General features: G+C 36.6%; 4 protein-coding genes and 1 pseudogene across 4 annotated transcripts; 2 read left to right on the top strand and 3 right to left on the bottom strand.

Moving 5' to 3' along the window:
* LOC104749825 lies at positions 19–3,089 on the bottom strand (annotated as a pseudogene).
* LOC104749824 lies at positions 3,317–6,608 on the bottom strand. Its single transcript, XM_010471518.2, has 2 exons — positions 6,469–6,608; positions 3,317–5,890 (listed from the first exon to the last, which is right to left on the bottom strand). The coding sequence occupies exon 2, from the start codon at positions 5,805–5,807 to the stop codon at positions 3,540–3,542; it is 2,268 nt and encodes a 755-aa protein (XP_010469820.1). The 5' UTR covers positions 5,808–5,890; positions 6,469–6,608; the 3' UTR covers positions 3,317–3,539.
* Positions 7,023–7,976, top strand: LOC104749823 (callose synthase 1-like). Its single transcript, XM_010471517.2, has 4 exons — positions 7,023–7,210; positions 7,317–7,417; positions 7,556–7,677; positions 7,901–7,976. Exons 1-4 carry the CDS (start codon positions 7,078–7,080, stop codon positions 7,905–7,907), a joined length of 363 nt encoding a protein of 120 aa, XP_010469819.1. The 5' UTR covers positions 7,023–7,077; the 3' UTR covers positions 7,908–7,976.
* LOC109129616 lies at positions 7,961–8,842 on the top strand. The gene is made up of 3 exons (XM_019238074.1): positions 7,961–8,173; positions 8,301–8,411; positions 8,510–8,842. The coding sequence occupies exons 1-3, from the start codon at positions 7,961–7,963 to the stop codon at positions 8,837–8,839; spliced, it is 654 nt and encodes a 217-aa protein (XP_019093619.1). The 3' UTR covers positions 8,840–8,842.
* LOC104753382 (probable 3-hydroxyisobutyryl-CoA hydrolase 2) lies at positions 9,334–12,505 on the bottom strand. Its single transcript, XM_019237625.1, has 11 exons — positions 12,475–12,505; positions 11,883–11,962; positions 11,700–11,783; positions 11,544–11,628; positions 11,374–11,459; positions 10,577–10,698; positions 10,353–10,413; positions 10,142–10,240; positions 9,968–10,069; positions 9,838–9,879; positions 9,334–9,758 (listed from the first exon to the last, which is right to left on the bottom strand). Exons 3-11 carry the CDS (start codon positions 11,757–11,759, stop codon positions 9,615–9,617), a joined length of 801 nt encoding a protein of 266 aa, XP_019093170.1. The 5' UTR covers positions 11,760–11,783; positions 11,883–11,962; positions 12,475–12,505; the 3' UTR covers positions 9,334–9,614.

The raw sequence follows: 13,078 nt of genomic DNA, 5'->3' as shown, positions 1-13,078 counted from the left end.
TTTCTTGGTTTCTTGTTGAAACTTTTTTTTTTTTTTTTTTTTTTTTTCTTTTGTAATTTTTGGTTTGTTTGAAAATTTAAGCTTTGATCAATAGCTATGAAAAATGTGATGGTTTGTTCACTCTTTACTTCTTCAGAAACTGTGCAAGAAGCCTTTTCAAGCCATGGCATTCACATGGTTTTGTAGAGAAATGCTTCTGTTTGGTGAGAGTGTTTCTCATCTAGTTCTTGCCTTGATTGGTTGAATGATTCCAAAGTAATGTGTATCAATGTGTGTATGGAGATTTAATGTGGTTGTACCATTGCCAATGAGAAAATGCAGATAAGATGAACAAGCTTGGTAAAGTTAAGGTGTCATGTTGTTTCCTCAAACATCTTTGACATTTGAGTGTTTTGCCACTGGCTTGGTATTGCTACTGTAATAATCTCTTGAGTTGTGCGTTTGAGTTTTCTGACATAAGTAAATACCAAGTTGTTCTGAGATTCACTTCTGTTTGATGTTTTAGGACTTTTTAGGAGTTACATAAATGAATGACATACCGGGGGAAAAAATAGCTAAGAGATCTTCTGTATTATCTGTCTTCCTCTCTCTCTCTCTCACCTTGTGTTTCTTGGAGATACTGTTTGAATCTTTCGACTTTCTGAATCGAGTACTTGAGCTCCTGTTGAATGTTGAACCTTGAAGGAGAAAGAACAATGTCTTTCCATATTGATCCAGCTTCACATGCTGGATTTGGTCTACTGTATAGCTGGTAAATGGAATCCGCATTCTCGTTTAACCTCCCTACATTCTTCAAACAGTCTATCTCCACTGGATCCACTAGCAAAGTCTTTTCCTTTTCTTTCCACCCTATCAGCTGCACATTTCACCATGGGTTCTTACTTTCATAGTTTAACTTTAAACATTTCAGGTTTCTTTGCAACTTAAAGGAGGAAGTGTAGAGAAGAGAAACTCAGGTCTAACCTTTGGAGAACCTTCAAGAGCATTGGTGCAGTAAAGTCTAGCATTGTCTACTAAGTTGCAATAGGTAAGAAATGCATCCGCAAATCTCTTGTGAGATCTCAGCTGAGATCTCACTCTAACTGCTCTCCTACACATTATTGCTCTCCTGCATATATATATGGTAAACCAAAACCAACACACTGGTCAAAGGACTAAATACATTATTGCTCTCCTGCATATTTCCAAAAGAACAGAACATTCTCACCTAATGCCTCGAATCACAGCTAAATATGCATCACACACAACTCCAACTAACTCTATCCTGTATGGCTTTCTCTCCCGTCCATCCTCTTGAAGATGTTGTCTTTCGCCTATGCGTTCCCAATAGTTCTCTATGACTTCTCCATTCTCACCAACCTTATAGCCAGCTCCCATTCTGTAACGATGGCGATGCACATTCCTTGCCATGGTTATGGTCTGAACCACAAATGGTACCCAAGAGAGTGTTCCGTCCATGATCACGTCCCGCCCTTCGTTGAGAGCTGTAACGAGCAGCGATGATGCTGCATCTGTTGATGATTGGTGAACCTGTTTTATTGCCATTTAACCGTCAGAGTTTCACGACATCTCGTTGGATATTGAGTATAATAACAAGGGTAATAAAATGGGAATAGTCTGTGATTCTATATGTGTCTTGAATATATATATGATGATGGAGAAGTTAAGTTCTTTGCTACTTCTCTTATGTACATTTCCATATCTGGATGAGTTACTTAAAACTTGATCTGATTCCTTGCACATTTTGTCCCACCGCAGGTTCTTACGTAAAAGGATTCTTATGCACCTATAAGGAAACTTAGAACCTTACAAATTCAGCAGTCTTGATCATATCAACATGGCCTCTGGAGCTCAGAGCTCTGTATATCACATCAGATTCTTTGAAAGCATCTGCTTCGATCACCACTGCATCAGCGCCTGCCCAAAACGGTCTGATCCAAAGCACAAAAAGCATGTACAGGTCAATGCATAAGAAACACTGATCAATGAAAAGTATGATGATGTAGGTTTTAAATCAACTTATATTAAAAAAAATTATTTACTCTTTGAGAATGTCTTTAAGTACAGTGCTCTTTCCTGCACCCATACCACCACCCATAAGGAGTAGAACCGGGCTTCGGTCTTTGTGTGCGACTGGAGCCATGACTTCTGTACACTCTGAGTCATCAACTGATGCGATCCCCATAGCTTTCATTTCCTCTACCAATGTGTTAAAGACTCTTGCTACTTTAAGATTTTTAGTCACTCTCTCAAACCTCTGTTCCCTATATACCAACCAAGGACCAATCACACTTAGGAAATATCACTAAAAGAGAACACAATCCGGATTGGTTTTTCTTTCTAGTAAGACTCACCTTGTAGCGGCCATGACAATATGTTTGAGCTTTTTCTTAGGCTCTACATCGGCGCTGAGTATCTGAAACGTATTCATGAAACATTTTTGTTCTATTGGTTATATGATGTTAACAAAGAATGGAAACTGAAAGATTTTTGTTTTTGTTTCCCTGCAGTAACCTGACTAATCATGAGATCTGCATGGCTCCAGTGGTAAGCAAAGTAACTGAGAATACATCTTTCAAACTCCTCGACGAGCTTAATGAAGAGAGAATCAGCATCAGGCTCTTCAGAGAAAAAGCTGTAAATGTCTTCCTCGCAGCTACCTGATTTCCTTATGTACTCATTGGCTAATTTGCAAAGATGAGGACATTCTCTCCTGTCCTTGAATCCCATCTGCCGCACTGCAAAAGAAACCACAAACAAAATTTTCTTATAATGCATCACAATGGAGATCATCAAAAGAGGATATGTAGATTAGTTCTTACCAACGTAGTGAGAGAATCTCTCGAGCTTCTCATGGCCTTTGTTTTTGTGAGACAATCTGAGACGAGGGATGTTCTTAGAGTGACGTAGCTTCCTGAGACGGTAGTGCAGTGCAATGGCTAAGAGCAAGCCAATGGATGAGATTACCAAAATCTGTGTGAAGTTCGTCGTGTAGTTGTTGCTGCTAAACTCTGGAACACACATTGATCTTGATCTGATTTGGGATTCATCAAGAGACATGAGATATTAAGATTGATAGAACTATAAGATTGGAATCTCATGAGACATGAGATTAAGATTGGGTCCATTGTTGAGTTTGTTTTCTGTTATGAGACAATGTATCTGCTTTCTCCACGTGTGCTGTACTAAAATAGCTTCGTGTCCTATTACTCCGGAAGTTTCTTACTTTGCTTTTTCTGTGATTTGACCATATTGGTTTTATAGCCAATATCTCAATCCCCATGTATGTTATATAGTGAGTGATTTGGCAAAAGTTTCATATCTTTTAGTAAGGCTATAACATAAGATGATAAGAGTTTCTAAGATGTTTAGTTGATACTCCTGAGAAGACACAGTCATTGCATATCTGAAAATCCAACATATTAGAAAAATGAGTTAAAGAGAAAGGCTTTGCAAAGAATGTTCTAAACCTAAGTAAGAAAAAAAACCAAATTCAGATCATTGAAGAAGCTAAAGAGATATGATGTCATAGGTTTTTTTTATATAGGAGCTGTGCAAGTTGTTCTGAAATGGCCAGCCTGATTACACCGGCTACATCGAACCACCCGCTTTTGACGTCCACGGTCCTCTCCTTGACTTCTCCTCTTCCTTGGCCGTGGCTGTTGTGTTAAAACCCTCGGTGGTCTTATCACAATCTCTTCACCATCCTCACCACTTTCTCTGTCAGGTTCTGTTGTTTTCCACATGGATTTGTCTAGAATTGGATGTATGGTTTCTGCGTACGTTCGCCGGTAGTTTGCCACAGTGAAGTAACTCTCTGTGAACCGGTACACGTTCTGTCTGCAAAAGAGGAGGGCTGCAACTGCGTGGCTACAAGGCAAACCGTGTAGCTCCCATCCACGGCAAAAACAAGAACGGCATCTAATATCCACTATATATTTTGCTTCACTGGTCGTGACCTCGAATTGTGCTTCATTTGCTTTGTGAACTAGGTACAAACGAGATTCTTCTATAGCCTCAAGGACATGCCTCTCAGCAGATGGAACTAGCATACCAGACCACTGCATGCTTGCTTCACGGCGTTCATTGAACAAAGTCATCAACTGGCGACGAATGCTCTCCAACATTTGGATTATAGGAAGACCTGAAGCATCTTGAATCCAACTGTTAAGTGACTCGGTAACATTTGCAGTCAGATGTCCAAACCTTGTTCCTTCAAAGCAGTATGTGGCCCATTGACTTGGCTGGAGGTTACGGATCCACAAGGCAGCTTCTGGGGATATCTGAACGATCTCGTGAATTTTACTTTCAAACTCATATTCAGTGAGACATTTTGCTGCATCCCAAAAAAGGTTCACAAGAATGGAGTTGTTGAACTGACTACCGAAGCTTTCTGCGAGAGAATGGACACACAAGCCATGAAACGCTGTTGGAAAATTAGCATCTACTCCATCAATGGATTGATTTATACTAGATAAAATTGTCAGCTTTGGCATGTTTTCAGAATTAACTTCAAGAAGCTGACGCAACTCTGAGAGGAACCACTGCCAGTTACTATCATTATCTTCACTAATAACAGCAAAGGCCAAAGGAAACACCGCGCCTTCTCCATCGAATCCAGTGGCAAGCAGCAACGTCCCTAAATATTTGCTCTTCAAAACAGTCTTGTCCAATCCAATGAGAGGTGGACAAGCGTTAAGAAAACCACAGATTGATGCTTGAAAAGAAATAAACAACTGTTGAAAGCTCCCATCAACCGGGCTTCCATGGACCACAGCGATGCTCCCAGGATTTGTGCTTCTTATTTGATCACAATATTGAGGAAGAAGGCGATAATCTTCTTCAAATGACCCGCGAACAGAAGCCATTATACGTTCTTTTCCCCTCCATGCTTGCTTGTATGATAGTGTAATTCCATGAACTTGATGAATTTCCTCAAGTATCTCCTTAGGTTTGCAATGAGGATTTATTTTCAGCCTTTCTTTCACAGCCTCAGCAACCCACTGAACTGAAGCTTGATGGTGACCAAGGTGTGAAATACCACCACATGTGTGACTCCCATGAATAGTCCTTACTGTAAAAGTTGGAACACCAGGAAGCTTGGCACAGTGAATTCTCCAAGGGCAACCCTCACTACTGCACTTTGCAGTGAAGCGAGATTTGTCAGATTTAACAGTCTGCATCTCAAAGCGTAAGGCAATTGCTGCATCTCTCAGTGCTCTCCTACACGCAAGGACATCAGAAAACTCCATACCAACTACCAAATTGTGCTCAGGAGCTGTTTGTAGAGACCGGCACTGAAGGATAGGAGGAGCCAACTCTAGCTGCTGAGAAAGGCTTATGTTCAGGCCAGGTATGGGATCCCTATTCATGGAATGACCCACCCCCAACTGTAAATTATCATTGAGATCCTGAGAAACTATCAAAGCTAGTTTATTATTCTCAGAAGTTTCTGAGTCATCATTATCATCAGGAAAGGAGAGGTCAAAACCATGGTCGTAGCTTTCATTTTGGTTCTCCTGAGAATCAACCTCACCTTTTCCTTCCAGAGATTGTTCTTCATGTCTTTCTTCACTTTGAGCCTCTGAGTTTTGAAGAGTCAGTGCATGTTCCTGGTTGTGGTTCCAAACCTCGTTCTGCTCACGGGAAACACCTATCTGCAGGTTGGTCTCATGTAACGGTTCCAAAGCAAAATTGTAGTCTTGAGTAGTAAACAGTTCACTGTTCTGTCGAGGTTCAATGAATTGCTCCTGTCGACTAAACGAGTTATCGTGGTTCCCCTCCATCACCAGCTCGTGATTTGTCATTTCATCAAATATCGACCAAGTAAAATGCAGAACCTATCTGCTCCCCAGATTTCTAACTCAACCTCGTACTGTCTTTAACAGATCTGCAAACAAGAAAACAACGTATGAACACTAAACATACAAACAAATAGTTCCTTGGATGCAAAACTTAAGAATATCACACAACAGAGGTTTACATATAAAACAAAGACAGAGAGCTCTAATCATAAGGATGAAGTCCCCAAAATATAGCATAAAAAATAACTAACTTGGGAAATACAGATAAAACAATCTTTTTAGATTTGCCTTCACTATCCTAATGATCTCCTTGTTCAATTTAATGTGCCATAACTACTCTTTAACAAAATGAAACAGATTGAAAAATCCAAAATCAGGGGACATTAAGAAGTATACGAGCAAACCCAACAATCAAAGAAACGACTTTACTTAAGAGGAGGGATTATATAATGTTTTAAGCCTATCTCTTACGACTCTATCTACCACCATCTCTGAAATTGAGAGTTCTCAGGTTGGGAACATGAAACACCTTCAAGCCACCAAACCCAATTCGAAAGTTCAAAACTTGATCACACAAACACCGATAAAAACAGAGAATCATGTACACCACAATCCAATTCTTCGAAAACAAACAAAGAAAAAGATACAAAATCGAAAAACTCACCGGAATCAAAAAGGGTATGAAAGCAGAATCTGCAAAAGGGATTAGGAAGCAGTTTCAAAAGATGAACAATTTGGCGGGTAAGGAAGAGAAGAAGATGGTTTGAAGGTGAAAATCTCAACAAAGGCGAAGGGCAAAGATGGCCGACGATGATTTCTCATACATGATGAGACAAAAAAGGCCACCTTATTTATTCTTCACCCTTTTAGGTTTTACAAGGGCAACTTCGTCATTTCCTCTTTTCCTTACCTTTTTTTTTCTCTTAAATTTTTTTTTTCTCTGGAAGTCAAAAAAAAATACTTCATCTAAATAATATTTTTATTTTATAATATAGAATGTTTATAATTTCGATGCAACTTTTTGATTAATTTTATATTTTATATTATACCATTTTATTTATAATTGATTAAATTTTATAAAAGTAACTATTTCATATTTTAACTATATTTTGAAACGGAAGGAGTATTGGACATGTGTACGCATTTATCTGAACAAGTCGTGTTATAGAGTCAAATAGTCTAGTAACCAGATTCGAGAACTTTGAGTAGTTAGAAAACCATATATAATCCCCAAAAACTAGATCTAAAGATCTCTTCGTAGATCTAATTAAAGATGTCAACTAAGACGACGATGACTTGTCTTCCGCCGGATAGTGAAATGGTACCGTCGTCACATGCCAAGTGTACTTCGATCCTTCGTGTCGCTCATCACTTCCATATCTCTCATCCTCGGATTGCTTACCTATGTAAGTTGGACACAAATCTCTCGAGATAATGTATTATACATGATATAGTGATGATAGAATTAATAGCTTACGACATCTTGATCATGGATGCTTATAATTCTATAAGGTGTTCATGGTGCGCCTGAGGAGTCAAAAAAGATTGACCCATTATCACTTACTCGTGGTGTTCGACAGTTTAGGTTTTCCCTTGAGCGTTGGATTGAAAAGGTATAATATTATCATCTCTTCGTTTATTGTTGTTTTCACTTGAGCGTTGGATCGGATATATAGTGAAATTAATGATACCATCGCCTCATGCAAGTTTTTTTTTTATTATTATTTTTTTTTTTTTCTCTTACGGTGTAGAATGATGAAACAAGTGAACAAGGACGATTTCAGCCTAATACTGATGTACCTGATTTGCAAAGTTTCTGTCTAGACTATTACCAGAAAACTATCGTAGCAATGATCAAGATCACTAGCAAAAGGTAGTGTTCCCTAATCATTGGCACATCTATGAGTAATCTTCTTCTTCTATAATATAGATAAATTAATTAAAACAAGAACGTACGTATAAGTAACTAGTTTGCATATATAAATATATATATATATATATATGTATATATATCATCTACATTGATGGTTTGCAATACAGCTTTTTTTTTTTTCTTTTTTTCTTAATGGTTTCCACTATACTTTTTTTTTCAATAGAAATTGATTCAAGTGCATCCACGTCTTCCTCTACTGATAACCAAGTTTCCACAAGTGTCAATGTCAGAGCTCTCGGGTTTGTGCTTATTGGAAAATATTGTTTGTTCAAATTTTCCTTTTCTCTCTTCTTCTATATTTAGCTTTGTTCTCTACTATTCACATTCTTCGATCGTATATGCTTTCAGTGATCAACTTATATATGCATGTGAAATTGCTCGTGTTTCATTCAAAGTCTTGGAACTTCTTTCGAAAGATGTACCACTGACTTTTGGGGTAAATTATCTGATTAACTAATTGTATCTTGGGAGGAAATAGTATAGTGTAGCTTGAGTTAATATATTACCAAAAATAAAATATTCTCTTATTTTCTTTTTTTATTATTTATTTTGGTTTGTTGTAGAATTTGGAAGCCTACACTGAAGTCAAACAACTAGCCAAAATCTTTACGCCTTACAACATTATTCCCCAATTTGATAATAATGAAAATCATTCTATAAGGAGACTACCTGAGGTTACTTACTCAATTTCCGGTGTGACTTTTTGTTTACATATAGATATAGTATTTGAGTTTAACAAAAAAAACATTATTTGCATGTTAATGTTTTGCAGTTGCAAACTGCTATAAATGCACTTAATCACCACCCGTGGTCGGCGCCAACTCACGAAAATAAACGGGATGAAGAAATAATCTTAGGGATGTTAGAACGGCCGGTTGATAACCCGAGCACATCTCGATCTCACGAAAGACCTGCCTGCCAAGAGTCCGAACCCGCGATACCAGAAATGGAGACCGCGGATAAGCCTGCTCAGCTCAGCATACAAGTACCCGAATTATTGATATTTCTTTTTTCAGTACATGTTCTTATTTTCTTAGTATTGTTCGTAGTATTTATTATAAATTTATGTGCTGAATCTAATAACCAAAACGGTGCTGTTTGACTATGTAAACCTGTGGTCTGATTGATAATTGTATAGTCAAATGATTTCGCAAAACGACATTTGAATATTGTAGGTAGTTTACATTACATAGTCAGTGTAGCGGTATTTGGTAATTTGCATGAGAGCTAGTATCTATGTAGTTTTATTGAAAACATAACTAGCGACATGCATTAGAACATTAGTAAATTGATATAATTATCTATATGGTCTCATGAGAGCAGTTAGACCTTTCACTTTTCAATCTCAAATTTTCCACCCATGAAAAAAGAACCAGAAAATAAAATAAAAGAAGCAAGTAATAACTCAGACCACTTTTGTGGTGTCAAGCGTGGCTAGCAACAAGAAAAAAAAATCAAGATTTTGGTGGAGGCTAAAGTTGGTGCTATATATGGTAGATGAATTCGAACAGATGAACGATGGCACCCAGGACCATCCACCAATAAAGTCTCAAATCAAAACATGATAAGAACAAGAACACACAAAAATTCTTTAAACTTCAATCATGCTTTTTGTTTTATTTTCTATTAAATATATATAGGGAACTTGGAACTACAATTTGTTACATTCCTGTAAGCATACTGCATAAAAGAAAATAATGGAAACGTGAGATACTGTGATGTGATCCTTGAAAGGATATGAACCAGGTCACGCCTATTCTTATTTGGTGCAACAAAAAGAAAAAAAAGAAAAGAAAAGATGGTAGAGTTCTTCAAACACATAGGGTTTGGTAGGTTAAGTCTAACCAATTGCTATCTCATCAAACACCTTATCTACTTCACAGGTTTGCAGCGATAACTGAAGCAGACAAGTTGTTCCTTGGCGGGAACCTAAGATCCTCCCATCCCTCCTCTTCATCCATTCTCTCAAAATACTGATCTACCATGCTATCCTTTATGTCCTCTAGTCGCCTTGGCTCCCACTATAATTTCAGTAATACAACATTATAACAACAATATGACATATTGAAAAAAAAAACTAAATGGAGAGATTTATTAAACCTGTGGGTTCTTATCTTTGTCTATCAGTATGGCTCTGCACCCCTACATAAGTAAGACACGTTGTAATTACGCTTACGAAAGGACAGTACGAGGATATGAAGATATATACAATCGAAAAAGCCGACAAAACCTCCACCGAATCTTTGCTTAAATCTCCCTTCAACAAATGACACACCATTCTATACTCACGGATAAGACACTGCCCCACACCTTGCAATCGTCCTTCTCTTATCTGAAATTAGTACACACAGTCAGCTCTTTCCTACAACGTCTGTTTAATTTGTTACACATTTTAGGAACTAACCGATCTAAGAGAGATTTTAAGGCATGATGGTGAAGCTTTCTCCAATGCTTGAATGGTAGCTAATATCCAATCATCTGGTTCCTGAGTGACCTCTCTCTCCTATATAACCAACATATATGATGGTAGAGTGCACAATGATTTTCCGGAATAATAGCCAAAGGTAACTCATGATCGCAAGCCAACATATCCTATATACTAATGGGTAACTTACAAGTGCAGATATAATTTCCTCGACTGTTCTCTTCGAGAAGCACCTATCAATAACATCTAACCTGCGTAAACAAAACTTTTTAAAGATGACACCAATACAAGGTTAAAATTTTAAAACCTTGTAACTGTAAAGTAACAGAGAAAATATATGTTGTACCCGCATGACCTAGAATGCTAGAAAAGTTGTCATGACAAAATATATTCGGCAAAATTATGTACACTAGCCTGTGGTAAGCACTCTTCTGTCTCAGGTGCGGGTACTGAGTATATGCATAGAGAATTGCTGAGGCGAAGGTTTGATCACTTGAATCAACTTTGCAAAGGTCTGCTTCTAATGCAGTCAAACTCTGTGAAAAAAGAGTAATTTCTTAGTTTATTCCTCTGGTATCCATTGTGGCAGTCTGGCAGTTCAACTAAAACCCACAAAATTTTACATCAGACAACTTTTTTTTTTTAATGAAGGGTTTTAACATCACAACTTTTGTTGTCAGGCCATTAGTTTTTTTTTTTAAAAAAACAAAAAAACACAAAGGCATCTTGTTTTGAGCGTCTGTATTATCAATCTGTAAAAAGAAATATTATGTAAGAAAAAAAACATTAAACAATAAATGACTAATTACTTGTTTTTTTTTTTGAAAATGTATATTTAAATATATCAATTAAAAGGGAATCAATGATTCCGAATCATACAACAAATTACAAATTCGAAAAAGAAAAGGATTACAATGATTTTTTTACAAAGGCATAACAAATTTTTTATAACAAAATTAATAAATTACAAAAAACAAAGAAACTAAAAAGATTAAGATAAAGTTTTTAACTAAGTAAAAAAGCGTTGTGCTTTAAAAATTCATATTATTCGTTATTCTTGTATTTATTGTTTTGTTTCGAAATATAAGAACACATTACATGACTAATGACTTTATACTTTTTAAATTACTCTAAGCCTCTAAACGGCGTTACATGCCGACAATGAAAGAAAAGGGAGTCTCAAGACGTACGTAAGAAAAGGGAGTTCATACCGTTGAAGGCACAAAATGAGTTGCAAGACCACATGCAAGCATTTCGGCGCCATCTAACTTAGCTCCGGTGAGGCCAACATATTCTCCTGAAATAAAGAAGAAGACATGAAAGATGAGAGAGCTAGATAGGCTCGGATGTTGTGGACATGAAAAAACAAATGACTTGTTACCAAAAAATCCAGGGAGCCTTGACAAGAAATAGGAGGCTCCTACATCTGGAAAGTGCCCCAGAGCTGTCTCAGGCATTGCAAAAACCTTGGGAAAACTCAAAAGATATGAGCATGTATCAGAGCAATCATCCATGGACATGTATAAGAAAAGAATACCGTATTCTCAGTTGCAATACGAAAACGACCATGGATAGAGAGACCAGCTCCACCTCCCATGACAATACCATTCAAAATTGAAACCTATAATTTCGATAAAGAAGTATGGAAAACAAATAATGTGGTGATTATGTAATATGAATAACTCACTAAAACGACAGTTTATATGATGAGACCGTAGACCTGAGGTTTTCTATGCGTGGCCAAAACATAGTCAAGCGTGTATTTATTTTTGAAGTATTCGGCACCGAGACTCCATTTGCCTAGTCCACAAAAATAGAGAAGAGAAAAAGTAAGCAAAAGGAAAANGAGCTTCTGCAAGGATTTTGCAATGCCTGAGACAGCTCTAGGTCTCTTCCCAGATGTAGGCGCCTCCTACTTCTTGTCAAGGCTCCCTGGATTTTTTGGTAACAAAACTTATTTGCTTTTTTGCCTTATAATATAATCTCTTAACTAATATTACAGAAGTACAGTAAAACCTCTATAAATTAGTAATGTTGGGACTAAGATATTTTATTAATTTATAGTTATATTAATTTATCTATAAATTAATAATTATTATTTTATAGTGTAAATTAATAATTATTAATTTATAGATATATTTTTAATTGTTTATTTTTAAAAAATTATGAATTAAGAAAATTTTAGCAAAATAAGATTAGAATTTTGGATATTGTAATATTTATGGTATTGGAATTGAATTTGAAATATTTAAAAAATNAAGCAAAAGGAAAAGGAAAATGGTCATGGGAGGGAAATATATTGATATATATACCTTGAAGGACGTCACGAACAACGNCTATAGACAAATTCACTTATACACATGACATACATAAATTCAAATTTATAAATAAGAATATCAATTGTCGTATTTTATTAGTCTATCAAAATATCAAAATATAAATAATGTATATTTAGAAATTGAAAACTTTAAAACTGTGACAACCCGTCCCGTTGACCCCNCAAGAGAATATGTAACAAGAGCACGAAAGCGAGGAAGAAACAACAAGGGAAGGAAACAATACCATGTTAGGGGACAGAGCATTCAGCTGCTTGGGTCTGTTTAATGTCAAGATTCTAACACTTGCTTTCTCTTCCACCAAAACCTATAATCAAATTGATTAGAAAGAGAGACGAATTAGCCGTCGGCTATTCACAGTGAAGGAAGAGTAAACATACCTGAGAGTGAGAGGCCATCTCGACTGAGACCATTTTTGACTATATAAGTTACGTGATAAATCATATATATATATATATACTAGCAGTCATTTCGTGCTAGGGTTTAGCTTATAATGGTGTTTAATTTTAGTAATTTGGAAATTATTAGTTTTTATTTGTTTACTCAGCCATGATTATTTTTGTTACTTGAGTTTTGCTTG

Source organism: Camelina sativa, chromosome 16 (assembly GCF_000633955.1).
Source record: "Camelina sativa cultivar DH55 chromosome 16, Cs, whole genome shotgun sequence".
Classification (NCBI taxonomy): domain Eukaryota; kingdom Viridiplantae; phylum Streptophyta; class Magnoliopsida; order Brassicales; family Brassicaceae; genus Camelina; species Camelina sativa.
The sequence above is the reverse complement of the archived record's forward strand: the minus strand, read 5'-3'. Positions and strand labels throughout refer to the sequence as shown.

Coding starts and splice junctions, on each gene's coding strand:
- LOC104749823 (XM_010471517.2), top strand. CDS start 7,078: ATGTCAACTAAGACGACGATGACTTGTCTTCCGCCGGATAGTGAAATG. Junction 7,211..7,316: donor TCCTCGGATTGCTTACCTAT/GTAAGTTGGACA, acceptor TAATTCTATAAG/GTGTTCATGGTGCGCCTGAG. Junction 7,418..7,555: donor TTGAGCGTTGGATTGAAAAG/GTATAATATTAT, acceptor CTTACGGTGTAG/AATGATGAAACAAGTGAACA.
- LOC109129616 (XM_019238074.1), top strand. CDS start 7,961: ATGTCAGAGCTCTCGGGTTTGTGCTTATTGGAAAATATTGTTTGTTCA. Junction 8,174..8,300: donor ATGTACCACTGACTTTTGGG/GTAAATTATCTG, acceptor GGTTTGTTGTAG/AATTTGGAAGCCTACACTGA. Junction 8,412..8,509: donor CTATAAGGAGACTACCTGAG/GTTACTTACTCA, acceptor AATGTTTTGCAG/TTGCAAACTGCTATAAATGC.
- LOC104749824 (XM_010471518.2), bottom strand. CDS start 5,807: ATGACAAATCACGAGCTGGTGATGGAGGGGAACCACGATAACTCGTTT.
- LOC104753382 (XM_019237625.1), bottom strand. CDS start 11,759: ATGGGAGGTGGAGCTGGTCTCTCTATCCATGGTCGTTTTCGTATTGCA. Junction 10,414..10,576: donor CAGAAGAGTGCTTACCACAG/GCTAGTGTACAT, acceptor TTGTTTACGCAG/GTTAGATGTTATTGATAGGT. Junction 10,241..10,352: donor AGGAAATTATATCTGCACTT/GTAAGTTACCCA, acceptor TTGGTTATATAG/GAGAGAGAGGTCACTCAGGA.